This window comes from Panthera tigris, chromosome B1 (assembly GCF_018350195.1).
Source record: "Panthera tigris isolate Pti1 chromosome B1, P.tigris_Pti1_mat1.1, whole genome shotgun sequence".
Classification (NCBI taxonomy): Eukaryota; Metazoa; Chordata; class Mammalia; order Carnivora; family Felidae; genus Panthera; species Panthera tigris.
This window is the reverse complement of record NC_056663.1, coordinates 6,487,304-6,503,301: the sequence shown is the minus strand read 5'-3', so window position 1 is coordinate 6,503,301 and position 15,998 is coordinate 6,487,304. Positions and strand designations below refer to the sequence as shown.

General features: G+C 43.0%; 1 protein-coding gene across 2 annotated transcripts in view; it reads right to left on the bottom strand.

Annotated features, from left to right (window-relative positions):
* Positions 1–744: 744 nt before the first annotated feature.
* MCPH1 (microcephalin 1) overlaps positions 745–15,998 on the bottom strand; it is a 268,842-nt gene continuing 253,588 nt past the window's right edge. The window contains exons 13-15 of one of the 2 annotated variants that reach the window (XR_006216465.1): positions 14,604–14,841; positions 12,488–12,568; positions 745–979 (exon numbers count right to left, since the gene is read on the bottom strand). Coding sequence is in view for 1 of the 2 variants with exons in the window: in XM_007089220.3 (XP_007089282.2) it covers positions 924–979; positions 14,604–14,841 (294 nt within the window). In the remaining variant the exon portion in view is untranslated. The remainder of the gene's footprint in view (positions 980–12,487; positions 12,569–14,603; positions 14,842–15,998) is intronic. The other variant, XM_007089220.3, reaches the window with a different exon arrangement.

Below are 15,998 nucleotides of genomic sequence, written 5' to 3'. Positions count from 1 at the left end.
GACTGTTGTTGGGGCATGAGTAATACGAGGGGATTATTTGGGGCATATATTATATCAAAATTAAGAGAAAACCCTTCATTATTTCCCTGCACATTTCTATCTCCTTCCTTGACGGTTTATTCTAGAAGTTGTTCCACTGAGGGGCTGGAAATTTGTTAAGGTAGGAATAACAGGTGAGATGAGGAAGAGATAGCATGGGGAGGGAACAGGATCAGGAGGGAGTCTTAGTGGCACCTTCAGCCTTGTTGGGATGTAGCACTTCTCTCCTATAGAAGGTGACGGGTCCACGTGTAATGATTCAGTCCCACTGCCGATTTCCTCTAAGGAAAGCCAAGCATTGTGGCAGCCAGTGAAGGCCACGATCTCTTGTTGGTAATGCTGTCCTCACCAAACACTAACTTGGAGAATTGGAGATCCTCTGGTGGCATTAATTATTGCAAAGCTCCTACACCTGTCTTCATTCATTACTTTGACAAAAATCTAATAAACTGATCAACATCCTTCATAGTTAGTGTATGGTATGCCAATAAAGATGTTAGAGTCCAACCAAGAAACTTTGGGGGTTGTTGGATCTCACTAATCAAACAATTTAATTCCCAGTCTTTATTTAACACTATGGGTGCTTTAATGACCAAGGTTCTGTGAGCTTTTAATCATGATCGTTATCACAATACTAAGATTGGCATTATACAGAAAAGGCCCCTATAGGCTGGCAGTGCTTCTTTAAAACACATTCAGTCATCAGAAAGTCACACAAAGGAGCTTCTTTATGTAAAAACCACAAGGCACACAAGGCAAACAGGTGATGGTGTCAAAAGGCATCGTGTTGTGTCCTTTCCTTCTCGTCAGGGTTTGCTCATTTGAATGTCCAAAGACAACGTTGCGAGCCGGTGGCGGTAGCCATGTGCTGACTGATGGCTCCATCACTGAAGCAACAGGTAGTTTTCAGAGGCACAGACCTGGTGCTGAGTGATGGAATCTAGAGAAAGAGAAAAGCAGTTTAGCATTTATAATGGCCAACCACACGGTAAAATAAGAATCTTATATATACACGCAAAGTCGTATTTTAAAGTCTTAGGCGGCTTAGAGCCGTGTTGTCTATGTGTCCACGTGCCCATATAGCACAAGTGACTATTTAAAATAAAGGGGCGCCTGGGTGGCTCAGTCGTCTAAGGCTCCAACCCTTGGTTTCGGCTCATGTCATGATCTCACGGTTCGTGAGTTCAAGCCCCACGTCGGGATCTGTGCTGATGGTGCAGATCTTGTTTGGGATTCTCTCTCTCTTTGTTCCTCCCATACACACTCTGTCTCAAAATAAATAAACTTTAAAATAAAATGAAAATTGAATTAAAAAAATTCAGTTCATCAGTCATACTAGCCACATTTTAAGTCCTCGATGGGCACATATCCTAGATACAGCATATATAGGGTGTTCCCATCATGGCAGAACGTTCTATTAGCCAGGTGGCAAGTTTGCCAGTCCATGGCGGGAGAGACCAGGATTGTAATCTCCATTAGCTACAGAAAATACTCTCCGGCACAAGGCAATTTATATATAAATATATTAGTTTTAGTTATGGTACTAACTACACATTCTAGGGTGTGTATCTACCAATCCACAGCCTGTCTACCTCGCTAGTATACAAAGTTAGTACGCACAGTTTCTAAAACGCAGGTCTTCATATTTAAGTTGAAGAAGCTGGACTAGTCCTGTCATTTTGAAAGCCTATTATTTTATGAAAATCACAAGAAGTCACCTGGTCCAGGATAAGCTATAGATGCAGAAGAACAGGCCAGCAGGAGACTATACTGCTCTAGGCCCTACTTCTATGAGGACGATAGAGGAATCCAATGGGTTGGCAGCACTGGTTGAATTACAAATTAAATTACAGTTAATGTAGTTTTTAGAATTTATTTTTATTTCTTGAGCAAGAGAGTGGGGGAGGGACAGAGAGAGAGAGTGAGGGAATCCCAAGCAGACTCCATACTCAGTGAGTAGCCTGACATGACCCTGGGATCATGACTTGAGCCAAAGTCGGATGCCTAACCGACTGAGCCACCCGGGTGCCCCTACAGTTCACTTATTGATTACAACTACTATCCACAGGGAGAGAGAATTGATACTGAAGGACCTTAAGACATCACGATGATGAACGATAGCAGACGGAAAGTCAAAACATAGGTTTGTTCTATGAATAGGGGGAAAAGATGGAAGAAAAAAGGGGCGCATCTTAGCTGGAGCTCTAGATCGTGTCCCGGAAGTTAGTCGTCATTTGCCCAGTGCAAACGCACTTCCATACAAGAGGTATGAACTGGTCAGCTTTCAGAGGGGAGGAACACTACCATTTGTCACATGTATAATATACATTATATATAATTAAAATTAATATATCCAGCAGAATAATAACAATTCTTATTAGTAGTAAGTAAAACCACTTCTCTCCACAACCCAGTGAAGCAGTATTTTAATATCAGACCTTTATTCATGGATGTGTTGTACATATTTTCTCTGTTATTCGCCTTTTGACTTTCCTGATGCAAAAAAGTGTTTTATTTTGTTTTTGCATTCAGAGCATGTAAATCTTTTACTGCAGTTGGACTTTGAACCATAGGTAGAAAGCCTTTCTTTGTACCTAGTTTTAAAGCGTATCAGTCATATTTTTTTCCAGGTTGTAAAACCCTGTAGGTTCACTTTTTACACTTAGATTTCTGACAGGATGTCATTTTCCAAAGCCAGAAAACATTACAAAAAGGGTGGCGATTTTTAAAATTAATCTAAAATAGAATTTAATGAAAAAAATGCCAAATATTTCTTTTAAAAAAGTGGCATACTTATTCTGACATTTATACCAAAGAAAAAATACATAGACAATTTTGAAAAAAATGAATGAGAGACAATTTGACATGCTAGATACCGAAACACATTATAAAATTACAATAGTAAAATAGTATGTAATTAGCACACAACAGATAAATAGACCAATGGGAAAGTCTGGAAACATGTCCGCGCACATATAGGAATTTAACAGGTGAGTCACAGGGCATTCCAAATCAGTGCAGAAGGGACAAGGTACTACATAGATGGTATGATCCCTTCACATCACACAATAAATAGGTTACAGATGAATTAACACTGTAAACATTTTAAAAAAATGATGGAAGCATTAACAGAGATAAGAGACAGGTTCTGGAGCTCAGGGGGTAGAGATGACCTTCCAAAGTGAAACCCAAATTCAGGTGCCTCAGGAAATAAGGCATTTGAATCCATGAAGAATAATTATTAAATATTAAAACCTTTGTGACCCACAACAATCAATAAACAAAATTAAAAATGAGACAGATTGAGAGAATTTTACACTTAGACCACAGGGCGAGGGTCCATGTTATACACATATTCTGTAGAACAGCATGAAAAGGAAAAATAGCCAGTGATAAGGATAGGCGACCCATGAAATACAGCTCCCTCTCTAATTATTCATACTCATTAGTAATTTAGTAATCAGGGGACGACAAATTGAGTAATGACACCTATTTGTTTAATTCATCAGATCACCAAATATCAAAAATATGGGTAATGTCCAGTACTGGTGAAGATGTGGAGGAAATGGAGACGTCCATATGCTGTAAAAGTATAAAGTGGCACAGCCGTGGGTACCCAAACTTACAAGTACACGTAAGCTGGGGCACAGTGATGTCACTGCTATGAATCTGCTCTATACAAACATGCATGCCTGGGATTCGGCGGGGATAATTACAGCTCAAAATAATCTCTTAAAACTGAATTCAAACCGTTCCAGTTAGAACACACACATAAAGTGTATAATGGCAGAAACGGTGGAAGTCACCCCAAACGTCCAATAATAAGGAGTGCATGGCTTAATTGCACGTCCTCCAATGGTTAGAAAGAACGAAGTAGCTGTATGTGTGTAAAATGGAAGGCTCTCCTAGACAGAGTCAAATAAAAACTCAAGGAACAATATGTAACCCTCCATTTATAGAAGAACCCTCAAGCAATACACAGGTTTATACATACTTATTTCTATTTAAATATGTCTAAAAAAATCTAAAAAGCACTCTTCCAGCTTCACTGTAGTATAAGGAAGGGTTGTAAGATCTGGGGACTCTATGTCTGTCTCTATTCCAGTTCTTTGACCGTGAAATCTGGTGTCACCCCACATATCCATGCATGCATGCATGCATCCATTCATTCATTCATTCATTGTGGTGGAGAAAAAGGTTGACTAGAGAAGTTTTAAATTTAGATCAAATAGAACCCTAAGTGTAACCTCACAACAAAGTCTGTGGCTGGCCCCTCACGCTTGGTGTGGTAGGCTCAATTAACCCATGGACTTTCGAGAAATGGTACTTGAGGTACATGTAGTGTTGAGCTTATGCGTATGGTAAGCAAAGCAGGGATTCAGAACGGAAAAGCATTTGACTGCTGAGTGATGGCTGGCAGCCAGGACATCCTTGTCCAGGGAGCCCCTCATGTCTCCAAGTTTCCAAATGGAAACACACACATGAAAAATGACTTCTACCCAAGTTCGTTTGTCATCTAAAGATAGTCACATCCCCTAATTCCAATGTCACATCATACAAATAGCCCTCAAACACCCCGTATAATGTAACCAATGGTACAGATGTTAGAGTAATGCCAGTCTGCCCAGCGGAAAGAGACAGATGGTACATGAGCACCTCCCATTAAATTTGCACTGGAAAAAAAAAAAAAGATGTTGTGTTTGTATTTTAACAAGGTTTTTTAGCAGGTCTTGGCACAGGTTTATGCACGAGTTAAAGTTTACTGGCCTTTCTTCTGTGTGGTCTGATGATTAGGATAGTGAAGGAACATGCTGCTAGCTATTTTTTATAGTGTGGTGGTGGGCAAGCCACTTTCTTGAACTAAAACTCTAATTGCCAACAGCCAAATGTGGTTAATGGTACTGTGCGCAGAGAGTGCTAGAACCCTCAGAATGCTGTTGGGAGCTTTATCTTAGCTTATCACAATCAGCTGACTATTCTAGGGCTGAAGCATGAGTGGCCATGTGGCCAGACATTCACTCAATCAAGGAATCAGCTCTCCTGTTTAATAGAATGAGGGTCACTCAGCTTCCGGGAACACTCAGGACAGGGTTTTGACACTGCAGGTGCTCTTAGCAGTAGGGATGAGCAGGTTACAAATGACCCTAAAATCCTTTCTCCTAATGAGCCCACAGCTGCCCACTGTGTAATTTTCATCTGTTGATCTCACTTCTCTCTGGAACCACAATGAACAAGACTTCCTCCCCTCTCCTCTTTTGTATGCTGAATAAACCACTATTTCTTCAGTACTTCCTCACGGATCCCGATCTCTCGAAACCTCAGCATTCTCTCAGACGCTCAAATTCAAGTCTAGAAGTCATCTTTGACTCCTCTTTCCTAATATATCACGTGCAATCTATCAGCAAGGCCAATTGGCTCTAGAATTTTTATTTAAAACCTAGCAGCTTCTCACCACCTTCAGTGATATCATCCTAAATGTAACCACCACCATTTATCACCCAAACCACTGCAAGAGCCTGTAACTGCTCTCTCTGCTTCTATTTAAAGATATGTATTCCCCTACTTAAAATCCTATGGTAACTTCCATTTATTCTTAGAACAAAAAAACTAAACTTCTCACCATGGTCTATGAGGGCCTTGAGTGGTCCAGCCTCTGGCTACTTCTCCAGCATCATTTCCAACAGACACTCCATACTTAATGCCTCTCCTTATCTACCTTGATCCTAGCTGTTCCCTTGGCCTGAAAGGCCAGTGCTTTAGATCTACACGGGCCCACCCTTCTCTTCATCGTTGGGGTCTTACCTCAAATACAGCCCTTCCGCCAGGGGCCAACCTCACTTTCACTATAAATACTCATACCCTGTTTTCTTCATAGCATTGATCACCAACAGGATTAAAAAAAAAAAAATTATCTTCATTAGAATATAGGTCCCAGGGTGCCTGGGTGGCTCAGTTGGTTAAGCATCCAACTCTTCATTTCGGCTCCGGTCATGATCTCATGGTTGTGAGATCAAGCCCCACATCGGGCTCTGTGCTGACAGTAGAGCCTGTTTGGGATTCTCTCTCTCCCTCTCTCCCTCTCTCCCTCTCTGCCCCTCACCCACACATGGTCTCGTTCTTTCTCTCAAAATAAATAAATAAATATAAAAAAAAATAGAATATAAGTCCCATAGGGGCAAGTATTGTATCTGCCTAGAATATGTTTAGTGCATGATCGGTGCTCAACAAATATAAACTGAGTGAATGACTTGACATATGGTATATTGGAAGGAAATAGCCTGGTCTAAAAGAATGGAGCAGTTCTCAACATTTTTTTCTGTTCTGATATTAGGCTGCAGATGTTCACATATGGGATACTCTCTTTCCCAGAGTATACCAAGGATGTGGGCTGGGTCATAGACAAGATAGTCTAATAGTTTATTCCTAGTATAACAACTTTTGCTTCCCACCCAAGAAATGTGAGTAAAATGACATTACAGGGCTAGCCTTGAATTCGCTAGTTTTTGTATTCTGTTTTATATTTATTTACTACTGGGCATAGGAATGCTAATGATTTTACTAAGTGGACCTTATAAAGACCAAGGTTGCTGAATCAGTTATAATTGTTTCTTGATTCTCCCAGATTTTTCTATGTAAACAAATGTATCATATGCAAAGAAGAGGACTTGTCTCTTCCTTCACAATTCTTATATTTTCTTTGTATTTCCTTTGTGTGTCTCATCTTATCCCTTTGATTGGGAACTCTATATCTTTGTTGAAATGAAAGAGTAAGAGCAGACATATGTATCACAACAGTCTTCCTTTTTATGGATGAATAATATTCTATTGTATATATAGACCACATTTTGTTTATCCATTCATCCACTGATGGACACTTGGGTAAGACACATTATGGCTATTGTGAACAATATGGGTATATAGCCAGAAATGAAATTGCTAGATCGCATGATAATTTCATTTAATTTTTTAAGGACTGACCATACTGTCTCTCACAGTGGCTGCACCATTTTACATTCCCACCAACAGTGCACAAGGTTCCAATATCTCCACGCTGTCAACAATCCTTGCTGTTTTGTTTTGTTTTGTTTTGTTTTGTTTTGATGGTAGTCATTGTAGTGGGTATCCAGTAGCCCCTCATTGTGATTTTGATCTGCATTTCCTAATCTGATTAGTGATGATGAACATCTTTTCATGTGCTTCTTGGCCATTTGTATATCTTCTTTGGAGCAGTGTCTAGTCAAGTAAGTACTTGGACCATTTTTTCAATTCGTTTTTTATTGTTGTTGAACTGTAGAATTTCTTCATATTTTTTTAGATATTCATCTCTATTTTTGAAAACATTTTCTCCCATTTCATAGGTTGTATTTTTGTGTGGTTGACTGTGTCCCTTGATGCATGGAAGTATTTTTTTAAACCTATTTTTACATTTGTTGCCTACCTTGTAGCTTTTTAAAGCAGTGTGCACCTTTCTTCCTGCACATGTTCCAAGTCACTGAGACTAGTGAGCAAGTCAGTCTTTTAGGGATCTCCCAAGCAGACTGGAACAAATAGGGTCTACATTTGAGGAAAGGAAACCAAGACTGTGGGGCATGAGTAAGGAGCCATAAAACCTCCCTAATGCCATGAACATGGCTTTGCTTGTTTGGGCTTTCACCCGGTTGCTGTAAACGTTTCATTGTTTTCCAGTGCTCCTACAGAATTTGTTCAGACAAAGTCGGTTCTGTTTTGGGTGCTTTGTTTTATTTTGTATTGGTGTTTTTGTGGGGAAGATGGGAGCTTGGATCTTCTTGGTCTGCCATTTTGCTGACATCACTCTGTGCAGGTGTCTTTTTTGATGGGTGGTGAGAAGCACACTTTTGATTATTCACTTCTCTAATTTTTAAAAAATGTTTACTTACTCTGAGAAGGTGTGCACACAAGCAGGAGCCCAGCGTGGGGCTTGATCTCATGAACTGTGAAATCATGACCTGAGATGAAATCAAGAGTTGGACGTTCAACCAACTGAACCACACCCAGGTGCCCCTTATTCAGTTTTTTAAATGGTTGAAATTATTCAGATTTTCTGCTTCTTGAGTCAATTCTGGTAATATTTTCTAGAAATTATCCATCTTCCCTATTTTCAAATTTGTTGATATAAATTTATTCAGCAAGCTCTCATGATTTTGAAATATCCTTACAGTATCTGTAGTAGCAGCCGCCCCAGTTTCATTTGTAGAATTGTTCGCTGGACCCTTTTCTCTTCCTTTCTTTCACAACACTGCTAGGATTTTGACTTTTGACTTTCTTCCCGCAAAGAATTCTTTTTTATCTCTTAAAAAACTTACTTTTTTTCTTTGGTTTTATTAATATCTGATATGTTTTTATTATTCATTTCCTCCTACATTCTTGTTGCTATATATTCATTCATCCCCAAGCATCAAAATTTAATAAAAATTGAATAAAAAAATGAGATGATTTAATCCAAGTATTTTTTTCTCTTCCTGAAAAATGGGGAACAGCTTCTTGTTATTTTACTTGGAGGTTGGACCCTTCAGTCACAATCAGTTTCTGTAGCACACAGTTTGAGAATCCCTACTGTTAGTGGTTGCACAAATGAAGAGAGGCTCTGCTTACCAAGAGCACAATTAAGATCTTTTCACAAAGGAAGCCTCTGAACTGAGAAGAGGGTGACTAGGAACGCTGGATCTTTAATTCACCGTGTGGTTCTGGTGGAGAAACTCAGATCTCTCTGTTTCCTCATGGAGAAAAGAAACAGATTTCTACCATGATCTCAGAACTCATTTCCAGCCGTGTAAACAACAGAAATGTATTATCTCACAGCTCTGGAGGCCAGAAGTCCAGGATCAAGGTACCAGCAGGTCTGGTTTCTCCTGAGGCCTCTCTCCTTGACTTGTGGAATAGCTCTTTTCTCTGTCCTCGCATGGCTTTCCCTCTGTGTATGTGCATCCCCGTGGTCTCTCTTCTTCCAAGGATACCAGTCCTGCTGGGTCAGGGCTCCACCCTTAGGATATTATTTAACCTTAAATACCTCTTTAGAGGCCCCATATCCAAACACAGTTCCATTCTAAGGTCCTGGGGTTAGGACTTCAACATTTTGGGGGACACCATTCAGTCCATAAAAAAAGGTCTACCACTTTAGGTTCTATGATGCTCAATATTAATTGGTTAACATGCAACAATGAAGGAACAGAAGTTCCAAGTTCCACGTGCTCCAGTGTTAATTTACTAGGCCAATATGCAAAGACAGCCAGAACTACTGGCAACATCCCATTAGGGGGCTGAGCTTTGAAGTTTCTTTTATGGCTTTATCCTCCTGGCCCAGACGCAGGAGTTAACATGGCAGCACTTGCAGAGGGCTCTGCGAATTTGTACATAAGACAGTCTTGTGAACCTGTCGAAACCAAAATGCTTAGTGCTGGCTTGTAAGTGGCTGTCTGGATTCCCCACACTGATGACTGCATTTCTGGTGATGGATATAAAATGTTGCTGTGGTTACACTATTTCCTGTTCCCAGCTGAATATGTAGTTGATTGTCATGTTCTACTTTGTTTTTTTTTTTTCCTAAGTGAGGCTTAAAAACTGTGCCTTGGCTAGTAAGGTGCAGAGAAGGGTCTTTTATTTTCCAGTTTGTCTGCCTGTCTTTAAAATGCTTTTTCACTTTTCTATCACTATTGATGCTCACATCCAGTGACTGGAGGTCAGCTGGCATAAATTTCACAAAGGGGAGCCAAGTGAGACAGGTTAGGAAATTTCAAAGATAACCATCTAGGACCACTAGTTGACCAATGAATGCAATTAAAGGGAAATACACTTTCTGAGCACACTCTTCCCATATCTTTCCAAGGCTAACACGTACTCTTTCAGCAGCTTGCAATTAATTTTAAAAAAGTCATTATATATATTATATATATATTATATATACATATATATATATAATATATACATACACACACACTTTTTTTAAAAAAAGCTATATATTTCTTAAAAGCTTATACACACAAGATGTTGAAATTATAAAATTCCACAAATCAGTTTCAGTTTTAGTTCTCATTTATTTCTAGCCTGGTAGATGTCATCCATTTGAGAACAACTCAAAACAAAAATAATGTGTCTTATTGTCTGAGAGTGTGTCTTAAAAGTGTACTGCCACTTTCTGCATGGTTGCTGAACTCCTGGGGGTGGAAGCCAAGGTATGAGCATGGTATCAGGTCGTGTTCTGAGGAGGGGGCAGGCTGGGGACAGACCGGCCCCCGGGTCTTTCCTTTCTCTTCTTCTTTCCATCCTCAGCAAATGGCTTCACCTCCATCTGACTGGTTCCTTATCTATGCAGTAAAAATGTGGACTACCAGGGACCTGAAGACTCCTGATATTATCTGTTTAACCATGCACCCTAAGGGCTGAGCCTCCCGAGTGGCCTCCGTTTAACAAAATGCCATGTTTAAGAGCATGCATTTTCCTGGGCCTAGTTCTGTGGTCAGCCATCTGGGGAAACAATGATCTATGCTAGCCTGCAAAGGCCCACATGCTATCAGAGATCTTTTTCCTGAAAACAATGACATGCGGAGGCATTCAAATCAAATGCTTTTTATAAGTTATAAGGAAATCATGCTGAGGCTAATTTTTTTCCCCCTTCGGCACCGCTGTTGAGCATAGTACACTATGTTCCCACAATAGCATAAAATGTATGTCTTATCACTTGAACATAGCCCAGACAATAAAAGGGCGCCCGAGACTGGAAATATGTCTTCTGAGAAAGGCCAAACCAGCCTTAAGTGATAACACCAACTGGGGCTGAAGAAAGTGAAAAGAAATGATTACAGCACAAAAATTCGCAGACTAGTGATGAATGTACTGGGGTCTCAGGACTCCCAACCCCTGCCGAAGGCCTCACTTAAGACGCCAGCCAAGTTACTTGGGACTTTCGCGTCTTAGTTTCTTGACTTGTAAAATGGGAATTCTACTCTATGGGTGTGCTGGGGGAAAGAAAATTACTGGAAAATGCTTCCATTCCAACGTCAGGTAAAGGTAACATTTTGTTTCCTCGTGCCGGGAATTTGGTTTTTGTTTTCCTGTTTATTTTCATACATATTCAAGTGCCCACAAGTATTTTCTCTCTCAAAAATCCCCATTTCTCCTCCTGGTGGAATGATTCATCGAGAATCTTGGCCTAAGTATACTGCTGTTTCAGGGAAAATGGACTCTGGGGAATGAATTGGGAACATAATCATGGCCGTTCAAACAGCCTCGTTATAAGGCAACTCAGCGTGTGTGAGACTCTCCACGGAGCAAATGAGTAAGACATGGGGAGCCCTGTTGGGAGATCTCATAAGTTCACACCGTTCTATGCCAGCAGCCAGGAGGGTAAGCTGGCTGAATGCTCCGTGGTCACCGCTGAGCGGCCGCCTCCAAAGAACAAGCTAGACGTCAGGAGAAAGTCTTATACTGGAATAATCATTTGACACTTTTGTTTGTTTTTAAATAGAAATGTTGGATCAGACAGTGAAGGGATAAGGAGGCTTATCTGCAGGAATCTAGTCCTAGGATGTTGGAGGTCTTAGGCAAAGAGACTTTTTTTTGGTGATGTCCATCTTTCCTTCTATCAAAGAAACAACAAAACAAACCAAACTTCTCGGGGGTTTCTAGTGGCTTAAAAAAAGATAATAATGATGATCTGTCCATCCCTTGTGATTTTATTGTGGCTGCATAAACAAAGATGCCACAAAATATAGGAATAAACATAAAGGTCCTAAAAGACAAAACCTTAGGATCTTTATTTTGGAAAGCAAACTGTAAATCTGAAAGTGGACGCAACAAGCTACTTTTTTTTTTTTTTTTTTTTTTTTTTTTAAGAATTTTTTTCAGACTTTAAGAACTACCCAATTCAAACTACTCTTTGGCCTCAGGGACTCCACCTTACATGGCAGCGGATCTTGTAGTTGGAACAAATTTAGAGTATTGGTTTTCATCATGTCTCACAAAATAACTTTCAGCTCGGTGCCTTAACATGGGTTTAATTTTAATTTAAAAGGGATTTTAATTGCACAATGTTTTGAGAATAACGTTGCTGTGTCAGTGGATACTGTCACCCAATGACACGGGACAATGCCCAGCATGCATGAGGATAGCCTGCAACTCTCTTGTGCGGTCTCCTTTGCCCATCGAGGGAAGTAAGCAGGGCAGAGGTTATTAGTCTAACAGATGAAGTAAATTAGGTCCGGAGAGCAAAGGTGATTTGCCTCCGGTCAGAGCACAAGCCGGTGGCAGGACCCCGACGTGAAAGGGAATGCACTACTCGGGACCATGTTGCTTGTGGGTCTGTGCACGCGTGTAGAGATGTGCAAATGAAATCTCCTTTATGTGCACAAAGCTGGAGCTACTGTAACTCAACTCAAAAAAGAGAAGAACATAAACTCATAAATATTTGAAAAATACACATTCTAATACCCACCTCACCACAGAGGACCGGGTGCAGACCGGGGCAGTGGCCAGAGTCAGGGGGACTCACCTCACGGGTGAGGATTTCACCACTCTGCCGAGAGCCAAGGATTCCAGAACGCACAATACCCGGAAGTTGCCAAGGGCACACGCAGATGGTGTAATCAATGACAAATCAGAAACAGGACATGAATTATGGGAGAGGAAAGAGGCTTGGGCCCCAGCTCCAGCTCTGAATCTCGGAGAATTCCACAGGGCCTTGTGAAGGTTAAGCGCTGGGGTCAAGCAGGTAGACCTCTGCCTACTAAAAAGCCACGCGCAGAGGGGCAGAGGGGCCAAACAACCGGAGGAACTAGCAGGCGGCTGGACCGTGCACGAGGCAACAGGAAGGGGCGACAGAGCTCCCCAGCCTGGAAATACTAATCATACAGACACAGACGGCTGGCCCTGTATACACGGTACACAGCCGACACTGAAAAGATTAGTTGTTGATATGGACTGTTCATAGCCATCATGTGCACAGTTCCGTTAGCTGAACGAGACAGCTGTCTAAAAAGCAAAATTCTGGTTTCCAGTTGGTGTCATTTTGACACACGCACTTTTCTAAAAACAGCAAAACAAGAACCTCTGTTTCAGAACATAGGATGTTTTGAAGGTTATATTCTTGGCATTTAGAAAAGAGTCAACAGCCTCTTGGCTCTTGGACTGTAGCTAAAATCATAGATTTTTTTTTTCTGAAATAAGTTGCCAGGCAAAAGATAAATTACTCTGCATCAGATAGTAAAAAAAAAAAAAAAAAAAAAAAAAAAAATTACTCTTGATTGCCATACTTTCAAAATATATCAAAGGATGTCCATCAATCATTTAAAAGATATTCATAAATATCCGTAGTGATCTATGAATAAAACGTGGACACAGTATCTACTTATCTGTTAAAGGATGCTCCCTGGGAGGGGTGAGGAAAGCCAGGAGTTGGGAATTTAGAGATGAGGGGGGCAAACAGGAGGAAGCAGGAGGAAGACAGGGGACAGAATGCACTTCTCAGGTCTCAAGAAGCCAGGTGAAGATCCCGCCTCAAGGTGCTGACACTGAATTGGACCAGTGAGGGCTGAAGAAGGAAAGGTTTCAGGAGAAACCAACTCTGACTTCCGGCCCCCTGGCTGCGAGAGACGAAATCCCTGTTGTTCTAGTGTCCCCCTCTGTGGGACCTGCTCTGAGAGCCCCAGCAAGCCTGTACGTTCATCAAACCCAGAGCAAGAAGGTTTATCCCCAGAGCGGGGCCCCGAGCACCCCAGCACCTCCAGCTCCATCAGCTCACGAGCGCTGCCCGCCCCAGCCTCCCCTGCGCCGACCCCTTGCTGCCGGTGGAGCCCGCCTCCCGCTCCTGCTTGGCCTACTTCTCCTGGACACCGCCCCCGCCCCCCCCAGAGCCAGGGTACCAGACACAGCCCGCCCGTCACCACACCGTCAGCCTCCTGGAAAGAGAGCTTCTCTGCACCTCTTCCCCTTCCGAATGGAGTCACGTGTCCAACACTGTGAATGCTGCACAGCCAGACGTGCACATTGGCTTCCTGTCTTAGGTTTTGAAATAAAAACTGTAGCTCCTTTTGCACCGCTCTTTGAGCGGGTGAACAAACGAGTGTCAGGAGAAGCTGGTGATGCTCTGGGGGGGGGGGGGGGGGGGGGGGGGGGGGGGGAGCGGGTCCTGGCAGCCGGGTGCTGGCCCACCGCTCTGGGAGCAGAGCAAGACCAGGGCCCGGGGAGCAGCCATCTGAGCTGAGGGTGGACAGACCTTAAGGTCTGGGGTAGCTGTGGGCAGGCTGGGCCTTTTTCTCACTTGCTAGTGAGGTGAGTCAGGTGACTGTCTGTCCTGGTGAAGTCTGCTTTGGCCGACAGTAAAAAGGAGAGTGTCTGGGTTGGCTTGAGACCGACAGTCATTAGCGGATTCTGTGAAAGGCAGATGCTTGGATGCTGAGACGTCCATCCAAAAGCCCCGCGGCTACAGGGAAGGGGGGCGTGGGCATCGGGCTTCCCCCAGAAAAGCCCATTTGTGTGCCTGGGACCACAGACCCCAACAGCTACTGCGCTCAGAAGCACCCGCCCCGCCATGCCCGTGAGCCGATCCCTACCTAAGATCCATGTTTCTGACAGATACTTGACGGTCGCCCTCCTCCTTCCTTGGGAGGGTCCGATGAAGATGCCGGCCTGGCGTGGGATTCTCGTGATCTGACCCCCACAGAGGAGGACCAGTTCCCATAGCTTGGTTCTGGGGGGGTTGCTGGCCGGAGTGATGAACATCACAGGCTGGTCGGCAAACAGGGTTCCCTGGTACTGTCCCGCAGATAAGTAGCGCTCCAGGCGGCAGAGCTGTTGGGCAGAGACAGGGAAGATTACCAAGGCACTGAATCATGTCACCGTGTAAGGCAGCTCAGCTGCAAAGTTCCCTTCCTTTTTCGGGAGAAGAAAAGACTGAATGTAAAGGTGCGCATTCTCAGCTGAATTCTGAATTCCGAGGATCCAGGGGAGGTAATGACATTTAATGATAGTGACAGATAACGAGCAGATAAAATTGACATTTGCTGAAGCAGCTTGCAAGCAAAACTGTAAACAAATTTATAGCCCTCCTCCCCCCCACCCAAAAAAAAATTTTTAGGTTTTGAATTACTACAAATTGTAAACCAGAAGCTTGAAAAGGAATCAACTGTTGAGTGCGGAGAACAGCACCTGCATCCTGTAAATGCTATTCACGTTCTCTGGGAGGGTGTGGAAGGGAAAGCAGGAGCCTCTAGAAGGCCAGCCCGGCTGCCCTGGACCAGCACCGGCCAGCGCAAGGTGCCTCGGGGCTCCTGCAGCACGTGACTCTCACCAGGACCTCCTGGGCGCCCTGCACCCGGCCCTGCAGTGCCGGCAAAGGGGGAAGGAGGCAACACGGAGTGGAGGTCCCAGACAGAGCTAATCCCCAACACATGAAGCTGCGGGGGGTGGGGTGGGAAGCATCTAGAGGCTTATTTCACTGAGTCATTGTGGAAATGGTGATGAGCAGTATCGGAGACAGTGGGAAACATTTTCAGAAACAGGGATGTTAAATTGTTCTCCTTTTGGTCCTGATAAAGTTGTGGTCGGCTGGCTGACCCAAGGGACAGTGGAAGGCCTGCTTACTCTAAACAGACATTTCACTAACTACAGATTAATAAAGACTTCTTTTTAAGTGTAGCTACCCTGTGGGAGATGTTGAGGGTGAACTGTCATCCACATTTTGAGTATTTTAATCAGTCGATTTCCCTGAGGACAGAACTGAACATTTCAGATACATGGGCTCAGCGAAATTAAGGATTTGGAGCACAGATATGTGGGAACAGGGATAGAGGAGAGCATCTCAGGGGGACGTAACCTGCGTGGGGCAGTGTGGAGGGAAATGCCTGCCAGTCAGTGGCTGGAGCCTGGCCCCTGAGCAGGGAGAGGGGCCGGCTCTGGAGGTGGGAGGGCAGCAGAGGACCCCTTCCTCAGTTTTCATCACTGACCTT